Raw genomic sequence first — 20,547 nt, forward strand, 5'->3', positions numbered from 1 at the left:
TCTTTCTTTCTTTCTTTCTTTCTTTCTTTCTTTCTTTCTTTCTTTCTCTACAATCCTATCCACCCCCGCTGGCCTGCAGATGTTGGTGAAGCATATGTTTTAAATTTTCTTCCCTCCTGAGTTTTTTCAGTCGCCTCCCGTAATGCTGCATCCAAGCACTGGCACACACAGTTTAACAACTAATCATGGTTTTGATTGCATAGGAACTACGGGAAATTTTAGGCAAAAACTTCCAAACCTGCAGATTTCTCAGAAGCTATGGAAAAGCTTGGGTTGGGGTGAGGAACTCTTGCACTGTGGGCTGCTAGAACCCTGACTCTGACCAACAGCAAGCCCATGTGCCTTTTTGCTTTGTCGCCATCTCACCTCAGCACCCCACTTCTGCTCTGCTACGATCACCTCCACTGCTTCCTGCTCCCTCTACAGCTACAATCTTCAAGTTTCATATCCCTTTTGGGGTGCTCGATCACTGCCCCAAGAAACTGAGAACTTGAAATGGCTGCGGATGAAAACTCCTGCACTTAGTCTACTCTGCACTCTTTCCCCAGCTCTTGTCGGTCTCTGGAAAAGGCATTATCTCTGAAACGCTTGAAGCCAGGAAGACCTGAGTTCAAGTAGTGTCTCTGACGAATGCCCACTACTGTATATAACCCTGGACAACCTTTCAATGTTCCAGACAACTCTCTGGGACTATAAATTCCAGAAAAGGAAGCTGCATTGGCAAAAGGAGTTTCCTCACCTGGAAGTTCCTTTTAACCAATGAAATCAGATTCAAACTCTGTGCCCTATTCAGATTTTTAAGTGTTCTTTTTCCAATATGCTACACGAGCTCCTCAAAAAAGTAACATTCCTTAATATTAATTAATTCAAATACATCCTTAGACATTTACTAGCTATGTGACCCTGAGAAAGTTACTTAAAACTCTGGCTCAGTTTTTTTTCATCAGCAAAAAGGGGTAATAATAGAACTTACTTCTCAGGATTGTTGTGAGGATCAACAGAGATAATAATTGTAAAACATTTAGCATTATGCCTAGCACATAGTAAGCACTACATAAAGTACTGTTGCCATTACTAATTTTAATTTCTATAACTTAATTGGCATAACATTTTAAAATTAATTGCAAATTCCTCTTCATATGTTTATGTGGTTTTCTGCTTCTATTTTCTCCTTTTTGCCCCTCTCTCCTACATATCTTAGGAATTTACTAGTCAAAAGGGGAACACAGCAAAGTTATAAAGCATGCTATTAGGACTTTCTCAGAAACTGGTTTGATTTTCTTCCTATAGATTCTGCTGGAAGCAGTGGGGAGATAAGGTAAATCAAATATGCCTTAAAATTGCACTAAAACTTTTGGGACACACTGTATTTTGCTGAAGAAATGATTTTCCCAAAACATTCTCTGGTGCAGGGAAATTGTAATATAATAAATTTAAAAGCTACTTAAGAAAGAAAGACTTTCAAAATAAGTAAATCTTTAGCTAAATTGCAAAAAGAGAGAAAAATAAAATTACCAAGACAAAAAATTAACAAGATGAAATCCTAATAAAAAATACTTATCAGAACTTACTATATGCTCTATGCCAAAAAAATTCCACAACCTGAGAATTAAAATAGATTAAATACAAATATATATATGCATATGTACACACATACACATATATGTAAGTGTATCCCCTGAGCAGTTTTTATTGAATGAGACACAATTCTTAAATAATCCAATTTCAGAAAACAAAATTTAAGTACTTATAAAGGGAACTGTCTGGGAGTTGAGTAAGGTGTGGTACAACCCTCTGTCCAGACAGATTTACAGGTAAATTCTTATAGGTAGATCTTTAGCCATTTTAAAACCACTTTTAAAGAAAAATGAATAACTATTAAGCATAATTCAAAAAAATTGAAAAAGAAAACACTCTATTGAACTCCTTTTAGGAGACACACATGATCTTAATGTCTAAATGAGGGGAGGCTAAAGCAATGAAAGAGAAGTATAGGCCAATATTACCAACAAATATTGATACAAATACATTTTAAAAAAATCCTAGGAAGTAGATTGTAAGCTTTGTGAGTCGATATCATTTCTTTTACTTCATTTTCGTCCTCCACCGAACTAATACAGTGATAGACACATAAAGAATAATGAAGTTAATGGTACTTAACACGCTCCTGGGCCTTTCTGTGAACAAGGCACTCATCTTCCAGGATTTTTCTCTGGCTATCCCCTTTGTCTAGAATGCTGTCCTTTGTCATTTCACACTATCAATCTCCCTGACTTAACTTTAAATTCCAACTAAAATCCTTGCTTCACTGGAAGCCTTCCACAACCCTTCTTTATTCTAGTATCTTCTCTCTGCTAATTATTTCCTATTAATTCGATTATTCCTATATAGGTTGCTTTGTATATCTTTGCTGCTTGTCTTCCCTATTAAATTGAAGCTCCTAGAGGGCAGGGACTATTTTTTGCCTCTTTTTGTAACCCTATCCTTTAGCACAGTGCAAGGCACATAGTGGGCACTTAACAAATGTTGATTGATTGATTATGTAGTACTTTAAGGTTTAAAATGCTTTACTTCCAATAACTTTGTAAGATAGGGAGTAGAAGTATTATGATTCCTACTTATAAAAGAGAAACTGAGGAAGAAAATGATAAAGTGACTTGCCTATAGGCATACTTCCAATAAATCAATTGATCTATTAATCAATAAGTATTTTTTAAAAGTCTACCCCTGTGAGGCACTGTTCTAGGCACTGGAAACACAAAGGCAAAAATGAAATGTCTCTGAGGTCAAGGAGCTTATATTCTATTGAAGGAGACAACTTGGAGCCAGAACTTTAACCCAGAAGTTTAAAATTAATCATGGTTGATTGGTTTTGCACAGGCAGTGCTCCTCTATAACAAAGAATTCACTGACCTGTTGTTGCTCAGTAGTGTCTGACTGTTTGTGACCTTATTTGAGGTTTTCTTGGCAAAGATGCTGGAGTCATTTGCCATTTCCTTCTCCAGCTCATTTTATAGATAAGGAAACTGAGGCAAACAGGTTTAAATGATTTGCCCAGGGTCACACAGCTAATAAGCGTCAGAGACTGGATTTGAACTCAGGAAGATGAGTCTTTCTGACTCCAGGCCCAGTACTGTATGCACTGTGCCACCCAGCTGACCCTCACTGGTCTGTAACTGCAGTAATTATCCCACTGCTGATTATGCTAAAAACTATGTCTGTTTTTTGTAGGGGTTTTTGTTTGTTTTTTGTTTTTTTGTTTTTTGTTTTTGCTATCACAGGAAACTTTTAAGTCTACCTAAAAGTATATCTTGGACGATTGTCATAAATGTGTGTTCTCTTGCTCTATCATATTCTACTTTCAACATATTCTAGATTAGATAATATCCTCTTCTGAAGTCTGCATACACAAATGGAGGCTCAATTCTTTAGTGCCAGATGCTTTGTACAACCCCATAGGTTAGGTATTATGGCTGTTATTATTCCCTTCCCCCCCCTCCCCTTTTACAGATGAGAAAACTGGAGCTCAGATTAAAGAGCGAGGAGAAGGAAGGGGAATCTAAGTATTTTATGTAGCACCTACTTACTGTGTGCCAGGCACTTTACAAATATTATCTCATTTGATTCTCACAGCAACCCTGTGGTAGGTAGGTGCTGTTATTATCCCCACTTTACAGTTAAAGAAACTGAGGCAAACAGATTTGTCCAGAAACACACAACTAGTGTGGTCACATAACTATCTGAGGTCATATTTGAACTCAGGTCTTCCTGACTCCAGGCCCAGTGCCACTTATTAGTGACATTCTTATAGTTACCCAACTAGTAAACAGTGAAGACAGAATTCTAAACCAGATATCTTGACTCTAAGTTCAGTTTACTTCCAACCACATTACTCAAGACTTTCAGATGACAACTTTTTCAGGGGCCAGCCTTCCCTCCCCACAATCTCTCTTATGACATGCAACAAAGCTGTTTAGCACAACCCTTTAAGAAGGAGTTCAGCCCTTTCTGTAGTAATTAAATCAAAATCAAATAGGCACTTTAAAATTTATGAGTGTCTCTTGAGATTGTAAAATGAAATCAAAACAGCTTTTGATTCTGTATGTGTGCCTTAATTTAGAAACGACAACAGAAAACTTTAAAATGATTAGATGTTATAAATACCATTTTTAGAGAGAAATGGCATTAAAGTGCTTTATGACTTAGAATTTGTCAAAATTTTAACATGTGATCAGCATTGTTATTTGCTACTTGACAAATTAAATGTCTAGAATCTGCATTCCTTGTCCCCCATTTCCACAGCGGCCGCAGATATTGAGTAGTCAAACATGGAATTTCAGATATGAAAAAGAAAGGATATAAAAATACATAAATGGAAACCTAGTTCTGTCATTTGAAACCTCTCCTTATTCCCAAGACATTCAGGAATATAGTCACTTCCATGCAATCCCAGAAATCATTGTGTCACCTACTATAAAGCTATTCTCAGCATCACACTCTATATGAAAATGAAGATACCAAGGAAACTATATTTCAAATGATATGAAATTATTTCATTTTAATGTTGTTATTTTATTGTATGCATTGTGAGGCTTATATATAGTGAAGACATTTCATTAATAATAGTACTTTGGGATAGGAAAATAATCACTGATGTGATACATTAAAGGTTGTTGATCAATTCAGTGTACTTCTGCAGGACAGGAGATTCTGTGTCGTAATAAGCACAGAGGGTGTTTTAGATTTTTGCTTTTGTCTGGGTCTGTGATGTGGAAACTCCATCCATCAATGGAGATGAGCAACTCATCTGCATTTATTCTTTGAAAGTTGTCTGCAGCACTGAAATGTTAAACGACTTCTCCAGGATCATTGGCATCCGCCAGTCTGTAACCATTGCAGAGACTGAACCTAGGTTTTAGTTACTCCAAGGCCAGATCTCTGTTCTAGTTTCAGCTCTGGCACCAGCTAGTTTTATGTCCTTGGGCAAATAGCCCCACCTCCTCAAGCCTCAACTTTTTCATCAGTATAATTAAAACATCAGATTAGATGGTCTCTTATGTACCTTTCAGTTCTGCTGGGGATTCAAAATACCTAGTGTGATTTACTATACTTACGACTCTCTCTGTATTTATCTGTTCGTGCCTTAAAATTATATATAATACAGCAAATATTTGTGAAGCTGAGGAGATACAAAGCTTAGATAATTTACAGCACTTTAAAGAATTTACAGTCTGGCAGGAGGATATAACATAAATTAGATGCATATAATATTCAATTTTGAACAATAAGTGCATTGAACAGTTATAAAACAAAATGTTAAATGAGGGAGGCCTGAGTGAGAAAGGAAGGTATAACGTACCTTGGAGAAGGTGGCATTTGAAATTATTTTGCTAAATAATGAGGAACCTTAGGAATACTACATATCTACTGTTACTCTTCTAAAGGAAAGTAAAACTAAGGAATGAGCTTAATTCAAATTTTTAAATTGTTACCTCCCATTGTCATTATTTGGCATTGCTGTTTAAGTTGGGTACAATTCCTTCTTTGGCATTTTTTTTTGAAAAAGCAAAACAACCACATAAAACAATGGTCACATAAGGAAATGTCTAAATTTAATAACAGATGTCATCCTAATTTTCAGAAAAAAAGGAACAAAGCGCATACTTCATGTTGATTCCTGGTAAAATTCTAGAATGGATTATTAAAGGGGTTTTAAAGGCTGGCTTATGAGTACTTAGAAAGTGAAGAGGCAATCACTAAGAGCAAGCAGGGGTTCATTGGTAACAAGTCATACTAGACTAGTTTTACTCCTTTTTGACAAACTGTGTAGCTCCTTGGGTGCACAGTATAAACTTCATAAATGTTTTCTGTATTGTACATAATTTTAAGGCATAAAGAGTACTTCTAGTCTAGAAAGAAGATCAGGAAATGCCTATAGATGAAATTATATTGTGGGCAGGGTGTACATCATTGCCTGCATTTACTAAATAATGAGACTCATTTTTCAATCTCATTCGCCAACTATACAGACTTGCTGAAATGTTGCTAATAAATTTACAATTTTCCTACTTTCAATCAATTAGTTCTTCAGACTACAGTGTTGCATTTTTATATTTTTACCAAATGAATTCAAAACATATTGAAATTCTTCATTTGGAAGATTTTTTTAACATTTTAGAAAATTATGTTTCCAGGTTTTTTTAGTATACATATGACAATTTTCATAGGTGACACATCATTTTCAGCAACAATATCATATAACAACAGAAATGTTTCCAAGCATCCCTTTTCAAAATGTGTTTTCCATACTGAGTTTTTTCCCAAAAAAAGTATTACTTTCTTACTCATTGTTAGAACATCATCTTTGTTTGATGTCATAAATAGAGAAATAATACAAATAGACAACACCATAAATTATTTGCCAATGGACAAGTGGACAAATGATATGAAGAATAGCAAATTATTATTGACAATCATATAGAAATTGAACCAATTATTAATAGAATACAAACCAACACAATGCTGAGATTTCACCTCATACCCAGAAAAATTGACAAAGTTGACAAAATTTGGCAATAGTCAGTGATGGAGGGGTTACCAAAAGACAGGCATACTGATAAATAGTTTGTGAAGTTGTGAATTGCTCCAACTATTTTTGGGAAAAATTCTTTGGAATTACACTAAGACAGAGATTAAATTGTTCATACTTTTTGATCCTGATAACCCACTGTCAGGCATATAAAACAAGAAGGTCAAAGATAGAAAAAAAGAGGATAAAAGTTTTTGGAAGACTTTGTTTTGGCAGCACTTTCTAATGGTGAAATATTTGCATTTTTCCAATACTTGAGTCTACAGTTGCAAATGTTTTGACACTGTAAAGCATATCTCTTCCCCTATCTTTTCTTCAAATACATATCTTATTTGTTCTGTGTCTTATTTCATGAATTTGTGAATTCAGGTAAGTTTCCAGATGGTAAAGATGTTGAAGTGGAGCAGGTAAATCTTTTAAATACTCAAATGGATCTGGAATCTCATCAGTTTGGAAGGTTTTCTTGAATAATTAATCAATCAATCAACAAGTATTTATCAAGTATCTACTATGTACCAGTATTGGAAAGGTGATTAGCCCCTCTTATCCATTCCTCAACATTTAGCATGCATACTCTAGAAATGAATATATGTGGTAGACATAACACTATGTAGGGAAGTGGTACTAAATGTTTAACAACTGCTTCTCCTAAAAGCAAAACAAAACAGATATAGACATATATAAATATGCTCAACACACTTTTAAAATTTAATCTGTATTCCTGACATTTTCTCAATCACTTTCTTAAATTTAGACAATAAACAAACCAATAAATAAAGCCTTGATTTATATAAAGCATTTTCAGATTTCTGAGGTATAAATGTTTACACTGAAAATTTAACAACCTTTGGTACAGCTAGGTGGCACAGTGGATAGAGCGCCTGCCTTGGAGTCAGGAGGACCTGAGTTCAAATCTGACCTCAGACACTTGTCTTACTAGCTGTGTGACCCTGGGCAAGTCACTTAACCCTAATTGCCTCACCAAAAAGCAAAAAAAAAAAAAAAAATTTAACAACCTTCTCTGAGTTGTATGAGTCGGTTCCATCTGTATGGTTGTCCATCTGTAACCAGTGCCACTAAAAGGTGAAAGCAAAATTTAACATAAAACTCACATATATGGTAAGAAGAATGAAACAAAAGAGACTAAGTTGTGAAAGGTTTCAAATGTAAAACAGATTTTATTTTGATTCTAGGAGCAATAGGATACTACTGGAGATTATTAAGAAGAATTATTAAGATTATTAGTAAGAAGGTGACATGGTCAGATTTGTGCTTTAGGAAAATCACTTTGACAGCCGAGAGGAAGGGGGAGCAGGAGTGGAGAACCTGCAGCCTTGAGGCCACATGTGGACCTTTAGGTCCTTGGATGTGGTCTTTTGACTGAGTCCAAGTTATATAGAACAAATCCTTTTATTAAGGGGATTTGTTCTGTGAAATTTGGACTCGGTCAAAGGGCCACACTTGAGGACCTAGAGGGCCACATGTGGCCTTGAGGCTACAGGTTCCCCTCCTCTGAATTAGAGTAAGGACAGACTTGAGGCAGCAATACCAAGCAAAAGGCTATTGCAATAATCCAAGCATGAGGTGATACAAGTTTGCATCAGGATGGTGACAATGTGAGTGGGGAGAAAGCAATGTATACAAGAAATGTTGGGAAGGTAGAAACAAGACTTGGCAATATATTGGACATGTGGGATGAATACAAGAGATGAAGTGATAATGACACCAAGGTTGTGAGCCTAATGGTTCCCTTCATAATATTAGGGAAGTTTGGAAGAAGGAAGGGTTTTGAGGAAAAGATAAATTCTCTTTTGCACATTTTGAGTTTGAGATACCCACAGGACATCTAGTTTGAGATGTCCGGTAGGCAAGTAATGCTGTCAGACTGGAGATCAGGAGAGATGTCAGCAATAGATATATAGATCTGTGAATCATTTAACAAAGAATGAAAATTGAGCAAAATAATATAGATGGGAAAGAAAAGAGGATTCAGGAAAACCCTTGGAGGAAGTCCATTATTAGTGGGCATGACTTGGATGAAGATACAGTGGGACAGGTATGAGAACCAGGAAAGAGTAGTGTCATAAAAACCTAGAAAAGAGAGTGTTTGATCATTAAATTATGAGGTTACAAAAAATAATGCTTCAAAGAAAACAATTACCCCTTATCATGAAAGAGAAAAGGATTACAGTAAACCCAAATTAATACGAAATTTCTTTTAGGAAAATAGTTTGTCAAAATGAGGCTGCCTTGCAGTTGCAATAGACAATAATTAGTAATAATAATGATTACAATAATAATATGTTTGATGCTTTACTCAGCTTCATTTCTCCAGGTAAAAATTTCATAAGTTAGCAGCATCGTGAACCATGAGAGGTGATAGTAGTCAAAATAAGGCATTGGTTGATTGATTTCTTTTTAAAAGACTACACAGTACTTAGGCACTAGCGAAACAGACAAAAAATGAAACAATCCCTTTCCTCAAAGAGCTTTCATTTTGTGGGATAAGGAAACGTACGTAAATAAGTGTAAATAGAATATATGCAAAATAAATACATGATAATTTTGGGAAAGAGGGTACTAAAAACTAAGGGCTCCAGGTAGAAGGTGGTACTTGTATTGAATCTTGAAAGAAAAGAGAGATTCTAAGAGGTAGAGGTGAGAATAGAGAGCATTGCAATGACAGGATTAGACTGAACTCCTTGAGAGGAGGGACTTTTTGACTTTCTTTGTATCCTCAGTATTTAGTACAATGCCTGGCACATAGTATGCACTTAGCAAATATTTACTGACTGACTAAGTGACTAAGAAAGAAACAGTGCAAACCAGTTGACCAAACATGGAGTGTAATATAGGAGGAAGGCAGAGGAAGAAGGTCAGTTGGGAGGGACCATAACTGCAGGAAAAGGGTTAATGTATAACAATGCTAGAAAGTGAGGTCACAGCCAGATTTGGAAGAGCTTAAAGGCCAAAGAGAAAAATTTATATTTAATCTCAGAGGTAATTGGAAGCCACTGGAATTTATTGAATAGATGAGTGGATTGCCTTGGGAAAAGACAGTGGGTTCCTCATCCCTAGTAGTCTTTAGGTGAAGGCTAAATAACTATTTGTCAGTAGTGCTATAAAAAAGGATTTACTCTTTGGGAAGAAGTTAGACTAAGGCCCTTACAATTCTGCATTTCTATGATTTGAAGTGCCTCATTTTGACAATGAAAAAATGACCTATGTGTGCTATATTAATCATTTTAATGAAAGACAAGGAAAATTTCGCATTTAATTATTGACGTTGGAATAAAGAGATGGTTCACTATTTGGGGATGCTATAATAATGAAAAAAAAATTGTAACTGAAAATATAAAGGTTACTGTTATTCTTACCACAGTCCCCATCTTACTTTGAACCAAACCCACCCTGTCATCACTGTCTGGACTAGTAGTTAATAGAGATAAGGTAAAGGAACAGTATAGACTACTAATTATCTTACCCTGTACTCTGTGCAGTGATTGTTGTCACTGCTGTTGTTGTTATCACTGTAAGCCCTCCTCATTCCTACCACACTGGCCCTGTTCATGTCATGGTTATGTCAACTACTAGAAGAGGGCAAATAAACAATCATTTACCTCTGCATCACATTAGGCTGTCCATTTAGCTATGCAGTTTTCTTTATGGTTAAAGAGGAGTTGTGCAGTACTATCCAGTTATGAGAGAGAAATAATGATAGTAAAACCTCATTCAGAAAAGACTCTAGTGGGGGAGAGTGGAACAAAAGAGGAGAACAAGGGGATACGTGTTCCTGACATTTAAGATAATATGGCGTATTTTACCTGGGTCACTGTTTCACTTATTTTAAGGGATCAAGCCCTAACTCCAGGGCTGTTGTTAGCCATTTCTTCTCAGGGTCACATGTTACAGGCTTGCAGCATGTCCCATTCCAAAGCAATGAATGAAATCTCTTCTATACAAAGCAAATCTTATGCTTTTCTTTTTCCACCTTTATTGCTTTGAAGTGATTTATATTCCTACCCAACCACCACTAAATCCTAACACAGATGTATGAAACAATTTTCAGATTACATAATGGGTTATTTACTCTAAACCAATGAATATATTTTGTGCTGTAGGGCATAATCAAAAAGTTTCTAGATCTGTTCAAGTAGCTACATATGCAAACAGGTATTGCCAATGGGTTTTTGTGCTTAGAAGTACTTTAGAAAATGTTTATAACATCTTTGCTGTACATATGTTCCTAAATAATCTTTAAACAAACAAACAAGTAGCCTGTAGAAAGATTAGAAGAATTAGCCATCTATATAGCCCTCAAAAGAAATGGTACTTAACATATGGCTGGTGTTGCATTTATATTGCAGTAACTAGCACAGTATCTTGAATTTAGTAGATACATCATAAATATTTGTAGAACAATTAATGGGGGGGGATTTTTTTTTCCTGTTGGGATGTTTATTGGTCATATGAAAAGAAAATTTATTGAGGTTAGTACCAGAATGAAAATGGTTTTGCTGAAGAACACGCATTTTTTCTCTTGTTAGATAGTCACTGAAAACACTGTGTATCCTCTGTTAGATGACAGCAATCTTACAGTCAAATGCAGCGTCCTTTTGGTACTAGTTGACTCATCTCAGATACCTACTGTCATCTACTCCTTTTTAAAAAAATGCTACAAGTATTTATAATTCAAGGCACCCTGTTTAAGAGGATTCTATTCTATTTTATTTTATCCCTATATGTCTTATTTTGCATTATGTTTCAATTAGTAAGCCACATCAAAATCTCTTGAAATATGGTGGGGTAACATCTTACATGTTACCCTTAAGTACCCTTAAGTAATATTTGCCCATATAAGTCAGATTGCTAATGAAATCAAGTATAGAAAACTGTCATTACTCCATTAAGCAAACTGTTTTTGTAAATATAGGTTGGTTGTTATATGTCTAAACATAGCGGATAAGGTAATTATACTGAAAGCCATTTCATGAACCAAAGATATGTCTAAGAGGGAAGGAATCAGGTCTAAGTCCCAAATCTCCCACTAATTCTGTGTGTATTGTTGGGCAAATCACTTGACATCCCTCTGATATGTATTTCCCACCTGTATACTAGAGATAATTAAACTGTCTTGTCTAATGAGGTTGTTGGGAGGGTACAAGTAGGTAATGGATATAAGAGCACTTTGAAAGATAAATGACTATACATATTCCATGTCATCTATTCATATATTTCCCCCAGATTCCCCCAAGCTGATTACCTGATCATATATATTTTCTTTAGCCATGAGAAATTTGCTGCAGATCATTTGAGCTACTGATACCTCCCTCAGTAATCTTTATGTCACAGTAGGCCATCAAACACTTTCCACTATCCTTTTAGGTTTACTCATTTAGTTCAAGAGCTGCTCATTCCACCCTCTAACCAGCATCCCTAAAGGAATATGTAATAGGCAGAGTGCTAGACTGTTGAGGGGAAAGGCATAAAATGCTATGCATAGATGGATAAGACTGGCATATGATGATAGGACCATGGCAGGCAAGAACAATATTAATGTAAAACAAAATTCTTTTAAGTTGCTGAGAAATCTGGCTGGAGATGGGCGAGAGTTGAAAGAAAAGAGTTTATGTAAAAGAAAAATTAGTTGACATGAGTTAATTATGGATTAATTATTTTAAATGACTTAGTACCTCTTATGAAAACTAAATGAGAGATACAGTCATGATACATGGAAATGAAACAAATTCATCCCATGAAATATATGAATTATGGATGATTAGTACTTATTTTACTCTAAGTAAAATTTGTAGAATATATACATATACATGTGTATGTAATTCATATTTAACTCATCAATTAATTTTTTACATGAACATTTTATTTTTCATTTATGTTATCAGTAACTACCCTGGCCGGATTTCTTAGCAATTTTTAAATATTCACTAAAAATGCCACTCTAAAGCAACTGTAAGGGGAATTTTCCAATGTGATCTCTGTTCCACACTCCCAAGTTATTTTACAGAGTTGACCAGATGGACACATGTTCAGTTCTAATCTATGGTTCCAAGATCCTCTGAGTACCTCCAAAGTAGAAAGCATTAAGTGGAAAACTTTCTGACAAATCCTAGCAACATAATAGGTAAAACTGGACTTTCTTTTATAAAGTAAAGCAATATCCTTTTGTCTTAACTTTTATGCTAATTGCTTATTTTCTTTCTAAAAATAAGGCATTCCATTTTATGGGTGATTGTTTTTAATCTAATCATCCATAAGAAGGGTCATTCACCTGGGAGGGGCAGTGTATTTTTATTTTCAGTAACACCTACCTGAAATTTAGCATTTCCTTCAATTGTGAATATAAGCAACCAAACATTATTCTGAGAAAGGTCTATAGGCCTCAAGGATCCATGACACAAAAAAAAGGTTAAGAATCTTTGGTCTATAAAATCCAGGGAGCCATATAAAACTATCTTTGAATCATAAAAATTCCCAATTTTCTTACCTACTTGCTCCTTTTCTCAATTTAGCAGGTTTTCTACATCACACTCCAGCAAGATGCAATGCTATTACATGTGCTTTAGATTTCTAAATATGTTTGTGAAATAATCAGGAAGCATGAAATTCTGAGGCAAATATTTTGAGTCATTTTCAGAAGATGATTTTTATTTCCTTCTTCTTTTAAATGTTAATTATTTACACCCATCAGCAACATAGCTAATTATTCACTATTTTTGTACAACAGAATTTCTCACCTGTATAATCCACAATTAAATGTAAATTGGAAGTGGAGGCTGCACTGATGAATGCCACAAGATCATGATTGTAAGGAAAAATATAAACACAATGTAGTGTAATTACGTCAATCAAAAGAAGAGGAGGCTGAAAAGTCTCTGTCTTACTAGCAAGCATTCCTTCCCAGTGTGCTCATCTCCTTGGTGATGCCTACTAAAAAGTGCTCAATACAGAATAACAGTAACAATCTCAAAGTCCTTTATGCAGATTTTTTGTTTGAGGAGGTGGAATATTTTAGCATCTAGAACATTAGAAAGCATGCCTTTTTCTTCGGTCTTATTGCCTATTTGTTTGACTTCCTTTCAGAAACTTAACCTTTCTGTATAGTCAACTCACCAGTATTCATGAATTGATCCTCTAGTTTGTGTTTTATCCAAGATTGCTCATCTTCCTCCTTCTTACTTTTCTTGTAAGTCATTAAATGGATAATTAGGAAGTGAATCAGTTATATCTAATAATCATCTACTAAGAAATCTGATTGGCAATTATTTTTTATATAACTTTTCAAAATCTTTATTACTTTGTAGTCAATGTCAGAATCTTTCCAATATTAAAAAAATCTTATATTTCTTTTTCCTCTTCTTTTTGATTAAAATAATCATGATTTTTAACCATAAGAATATTCACATCTGAAATTTAAAAGTTGCTTACCTTTTATTGAATGTTGCCTATATTCCCTACTTGCTATTTATCAATGAAAGCAAAGGCACTTCTATATAATTTCACAAAAGCAAAATTAACTATATTTAAAGCTTACTAAGGCTTAGGTAAGGGATGTGTGTGTGTGTGTGTGTGTGTGTGTGTGCTTTTATGTGTGTGTAGCAGCCCCAGCAGCAGTTATAGTAGTATTGGGACTAGCAATGGTTGTGGTTGTAGTGCTAGTAAGTAGACTGTGGTAGTGGTGAAATGAAGGATCATTTACCTTTCTTTCTTTTTTATCGTTCTAGCAGGTAGCTTAACCCCTTGCCTTTATAAGTTTCCTGACCACGCCTTAAGTCATGGTTTTCCTCCCATGCATCAGCCTCTTCTGGGAGATGACCCTACAGCCATTGACTTTAAGCAAGAATTCCATCGAAAAAGCAAATCTGTTGAAGAACCAACTGACATGGATTCTCCTGAAATCCAAGAACTAGAAAAGTTTGCCAATGAATTCAAATTGAGAAGAATTAAATTAGGTATGTATTTGCTATGAACCATAGTCATGTCTTGCTCTGGGTCTCATAGAGTTCTATTAAATTTAAATATCCATACATAAGTGAGCAAGGCCAGGGAATGTAATTCTTACGATCCTAAGTGGGTTAAAGAGTTAACCAAACCCTCTTTCTGCCTGCCATCTTTCAGTGTCACCATCATGGTACACACATGAATGTCTTGACTGATTCAGCTCTAAAAAAGCACTAACAATGCAGAGAAGAAATGAAAATGCCAGGTTCTCAATAGGCTGTATATACTCTAAAAGAATTTCCTGATTCTTGTCTGTGATGATGAAACATGCCAAAATATGGGCAAATTTGAGATCATTAATGATTATAGAGCAGGAAATATTGTTGTGAATCTCACGGGCAGATTAAACAAATGTTGTGTAATGAACCCTAGAGTTGATTTTCAATGGAAAGATCTGGAAAATTGTTGCAAAAATATGCTACCATCCTGATCGTTTGGGTTCATTGTGCTTATGACAGCATGATCATAAAGATGTAAAAAAAAAATGTAAGAGGAAAAATTCTGGAATGCTCTTTCTAAGGGAAGGAAACATGCAAACAAAAAAAAAAAGCTCCAATGTGGGGGAGGGATAAATAAACCATGTAAATCCTAGTAAAGATCTTACATGCTGACATTTTTCTGGTAGTCTAAGTTTAAAGTTGTTTAAAATGCCAACATTCTTTCCTGCTTTTCTCACCTGGAGATTCATTGGGGGAGGGAGAGAGTTACAACTATGCCAACATTTTAATTCTAAAAGTAGCTATAACAGTTTGCAATTGCTTAAAATGTAGACTTTTCAAAATAGAAAAAAAAGATTATCCATATCATCATAATGGTTGTTCATATTCTAGAATATTACTCTCATCTTTGAATGGATAGTAATTCATTTCATGTTGACATTCATTGTAGTGAATCATAAGAATTCAATTTTTTGCCTTAGGCACAAAAATATTATGTAATTACAGAGAATTGTGAATATAAACAGCAGCTGGCATAACAATATAGAATTTCAGTTTTCTGTTTATATTAACTGCTAATATTGTTCATCTGCTTTTCATGTTTTATCTCAACTTGGAGTACAAAGTGGTTCTGGATCATTATTGTGACTCCATCCCTCTTGAGGAGAGATTAAAAATCATTTCCAAAAAATGGGATAAATATGTTCAGCCATGTCCTGAATTATGATGCATGATTATAGTTTCCTAACTAGCATGTTACATAAAGGAAATAGGAGATACTTTCTAGTCCTTGTTGGGACCAAAACAACTCAATTTTTAAATTTCCTGGTTGATAAATTAAATGTTTTGTACATCATTTCATCAAAGTAGAAAAAAAATACTTATTGGATATCATGAATATTACCCAACATAATATTATCATGATATGTTAACTAATATATTAACTAATCCAAAACAAGATCTTCAACTTAAGATGTCTTTGTGAAAGTGGTGACAGCCTAGTATTCTATTGAGCTGAATAATAAAAATGGCAGATACAGCAAGAGAAAAATTCTTCCATTGTAGTAGAGAAAAAGTATTCCATTTACTGGTTGGATACAACTTGATACTTTCAAAAGATACTTTCAATGATGTCTGGTTGTACTTCTCATTTCCCATACCTCTGAAACCCTTGTTGGAAACTGTTAAATAACCCAAAATTACCATTAATTATTAATTGCTAACACAATTAACAAACAACATTTAATAATAGACAAAGGAAGATTAATGAAGATTTTTACTAATGTCCAATGTAAACCTGTAGTTGTGGGGGGAAGGAAAGGGAGGCAACCTAGTGTTTTAAAAAATATTTTAATAATTATTTCAATATAATTGGTTTCATTTGAAATCTTATCACTTTATATATTTAATGATAATAATCATTATAGTAATCATTAGCATTTGTATAGTGCTTTGAGATTTGCAAAGTTCTTTACAAATATTAACTCATTTTACTTGAAGTAGGACCATTATCGTCCCCACAAGAAGCTATGGCACGCGGTGGATAGAGCACCGGCCCTGAAGTCAGGAGGACCTGAGTTCAAATGCGGCCTCAGACCAAACACTTGACACATACTAGCTGTGTGACCTTGGGCAAGTCACTTAACCCCAATTGCCTCACTAAAAAAAAAACAACAACAAAAAAACCCACAAAAATCTAAGGCAAACAGAAGCATACAGAAGTTAAATTAATGACTCAGGGTAGTAGGTATATGAGACTGGATTCAAACTCAGAGTAAAATAAATAATATAATAAAAATAAAAATATTATTCTTATGAGATCCATAGACTTAACCTGTCTTGCAAAGGAGTCCATGACACCCACAAAAAGTTTAAGAACTCCAGCTAGCAAAATAATGTTGTTGTTACTGTCACTGTTATCATTGTCATTGTTGTTGTTCATTTACAGGCTACACCCAGACAAATGTTGGGGAGGCCCTGGCTGCAGTGCATGGCTCTGAATTCAGTCAAACAACTATTTGCCGATTTGAAAACCTGCAGCTCAGTTTTAAAAATGCTTGCAAACTAAAATCAATATTATCCAAATGGTTGGATGAAGCTGAGCAAGTAGGAGGTACCATAGCTACATTTCTGCAGTTTCTAGAGTTTTAAACATACCAATAATTTCTTTGCGGAAAGATTAATGATAAATAAAGAACTTTTCCCCTTCTTTAATGTTAAAAGAGATTTTAAAAATGGGCATTCTGCTATGTCAGATTCTCTCCTTAAAAAGAAAGAACTCAAATACAGAAATAAATGTTTTTAAGGGAAATAGCATTTAGCAATATATAAATAAACTGCTTGGAAGAAAAATATTAAAGATAAATGATAGTAGGTGAGGAGGTGAAATTGAAACTCACTGAGATAGTTTCTCTTCTACTTTGTAAGTGTAACATACAAATGTGATAATATATAAATCTGTTCTTAACTTGATATTAGTTGAAGCATTCCACAATGCAAATCTCCTAAGCAAAAACAGAGTTGCTTTTGGTTTATTATTAACTTGCTAAAATAACTCTTACACTAATGGTAAAAAGGATCATGAAGTGAGAGTAGGGAATGAAGGGGTAGAATTTGAGAATGTGTTTTAAATCTTAGAGCGATATGTAAATTACCAAAATAGAAAATAATCGTTGTAAAGTTTAATAATTTTATTCAATGTTAAATGAGCTATTTGGTACAGACACCATAATATTTAAAGAAAATATTATAAGGTTTAATTTTATAATGTTTTAAAGAAATTGAATGGCATAATTGAATGGCATTGTTCTCTCTGTGTGTATATTCTCCTTTCTTTGTTTTCCATAAATATAGCTTTATACAATGATAAAGTGGGGGCAAACGAACGGAAAAGGAAAAGGCGAACGACCATAAGGTAATTATCCATTTGAGACATTAAAAGTTGCCAACAGAACGCAGTAGTTTATTAAGGGGTAAAGTATATTTATTTGCCAAATGCGGCTACCCTCTGGACAAAAGCTATATATAGCCTTTAGATGAGGTGCTACCCTCACAAGAAGAAGAATCCTCTCAGGTTTTTCTTATTTAGCTTAGGCCTCAAAGGCTAACTTTCAGCACTTTTAGAAAGGTTTAACCTTACATGGTCATCTGACTAGAGAAAAGCATTTTTTTCCTCCAAAAGCCAACCAGGCAGGCAATAAACATTTATTAAACTGTGTGTAAAATACTGTGCTAAGCACAGGACACACAAAGAAACACAAAAGATAGGGCCTGCCCTTAAGTGGCTCACAGTCTAAAGGAGAAGCGGAAAAATGTGTTGGCTCCCAGAGCCTTAGCCCCAGGGGCTCAGATATTTTGGAACACAAAGTGGCCAATCAGCTAACTAGAGACCATAAGCACTTTGTCTCTGAACTCCTTCCTCCTACTGACAGAATACATATTCTTGCTCCAAAGTTTGAATTTATTTAGGGCTAGAAAATCTTCTTTAATTCCAGTCAATTTGTGATAGTCCATTTATGTTCCCAGCTAAACCATTTAGAAGAATACATGCCAACAAACTTCAAAGAATTATGTGGGTCTGATGTACTACAGTTGGTCTCAAGACTCCAAGATCCTCTAGTCTTCACAAGCAGATAAGAGCAATAATTTAAAACAAAACAAAACAAACAATAACAACAAAGAGACAAGGCTGTTTTAAGGTTATTGTTTATGCTTCAATTTCTCTTTTCTAAATTCTTGATTTTTACATTGAAGTACGACTGGCAACAAATATCTCATTCTTTGGGTTACCCTACACTCAGTGCATAGATTTAGAGTTGAAATGAGCTTTAGAGGTCACCTAGTTCAACCTCCTCCTTTTGCAAATGTGGAAACTGAGGCCCAGAGTATTTACATGTTTTTTCCAAGGTCACACAGGAGGAAGATCTAAGATACAAACACAGTTAAGAGAAGTGTTCCCGGGTAGGAATTTTTTCCTGTTTTGTGTTGCCCAAATCACTATATCTTCCAAATGCATTAGATTTGTATAAATGTTTGACCAAAAATTCAGTAGTCTCTAAATAAAGGGGCCTAGAAATTTATTCCCCTTGTGAAGAATGTAGTGCCCTCTCCTGGTACAAAAAAGGAAACCAGTGATCTGTAATCCCCTTGCTCTCTTGCTGGTAAAAGTCCATTTTTGGCTTTTAGATGAACATATAAAGAAGGGTTCTAGCATTCCAAATATATTCAAGTTCTTAAAAATCATTTTCAGATCCTTTTTAGGAATTCAGCACCAAAAGGGATACTTGGATCTGCCAATTGTCACTTAAATGATACAATTTTATTTTTTCCAGCATTGCTGCTAAGGAGGCTCTTGAAAGATATTTTGGAGGACAAAGTAAACCCTCTTCTCAGGAGATTATGCGGATGGCTGAGGGCCTGAATCTGGAGAAAGAAGTAGTGAGAGTTTGGTTTTGCAACAGAAGACAGAGAGAAAAAAGAGTGAAAACAAGTTTACACCAGAATTCATTTCCCTCTATTGTTAAGTAGTATCAGGAGTACAGATGAGATGTGCCATCTTAGAGAAATGGATCTCTCTATCATTCATTATCCCTGTCAAAATTTGGAAAGTAGCTATTTGGATTGCCTCTTCCCAAACATAATTGTGGAAAGTAAATTATTACATTCTCTAATTTATTTCTTTAAAATCATTCAAAACTTATTATAAAATTATATTTTCACTTAAAATATTTGTTCATAAGACATGAAACATTTTAAGCAAAAGATGGCTATTTATGGGAATAATGTGACATTCACAGGTGGAGAGGTTTGTTTCCATACAGTCTGCTTAGCATATCTTTACTTCTAAGCTTCTGAGGTATCAGATAAATAATTAAAGGGTGTCACCAACAAGGAAGAATGAGTTTTTTTTTCTAACTAGGATGTCAGTTACACTTCTATTATCAATTTTTGCAGTTTATTTGAATCAAAATTTTTGCACTTCCTTAAAGATTCAGTCGTGATGAGCAGTGAACAGTTAGGTTTCAAATTTCCTCAAATGTGTTAGAATTTTTGTATTAGCCAGGATGAAAGTCAATATTTTCATCTGTTAATACCCAAAATTAAGGCATAAAGTGTTAGTGTAACAACATCCAAGAACTCTAAGCAAACTCTGCTTTATGAATTTGCTAGTTATTCTTTCCAGACATTAAAATCTTTGGAGATTAACTATAGCACATTCATCCCATATGTCCATCTGAACATACAACTACTATTAGCTGTGGCTATATGCTTGTTTATTGTTATAACCCACCCTGTTACAAACCTAGCCTGTTCTTCAGATTTCATGTGAGATGGTACCCTCTCATTAAAAAAAAAAGGCCAATATTAGCAGCTTAGACTGTATTTTATTAGCAATGAAAAGGCTAGATTTGCCCAATGTTTTTCTTTCAACTCATAGGTGCATAGTTGAGTAGAACTTATTTAATTTTCAAGAATGAACTATTTGAAACTTGGAAATAGTGG

At 34.7% G+C, this 20,547-nt stretch overlaps 1 protein-coding gene across 2 annotated transcripts in view; it reads left to right on the plus strand.

The window, feature by feature from the left end:
* Nucleotides 1-19,596, plus strand: part of POU1F1 (POU class 1 homeobox 1) — a 25,021-nt gene extending 5,425 nt beyond the window's left edge. For both annotated transcript variants that reach the window (XM_027874185.1, XM_027874184.1), the window contains 4 exons: nt 14,335-14,559; nt 16,994-17,158; nt 17,899-17,959; nt 19,377-19,596. In XM_027874185.1, coding sequence (XP_027729986.1) covers nt 14,335-14,559; nt 16,994-17,158; nt 17,899-17,959; nt 19,377-19,572 — 647 coding nt within the window. In that variant the 3' untranslated portion in view covers nt 19,573-19,596. The remainder of the gene's footprint in view (nt 1-14,334; nt 14,560-16,993; nt 17,159-17,898; nt 17,960-19,376) is intronic.
* Nucleotides 19,597-20,547: the final 951 nt, after the last annotated feature.

This window comes from Vombatus ursinus, unplaced genomic scaffold, assembly GCF_900497805.2.
Source record: "Vombatus ursinus unplaced genomic scaffold, bare-nosed wombat genome assembly UNPS02014805.1, whole genome shotgun sequence".
NCBI lineage: Eukaryota > Metazoa > Chordata > Mammalia > Diprotodontia > Vombatidae > Vombatus > Vombatus ursinus.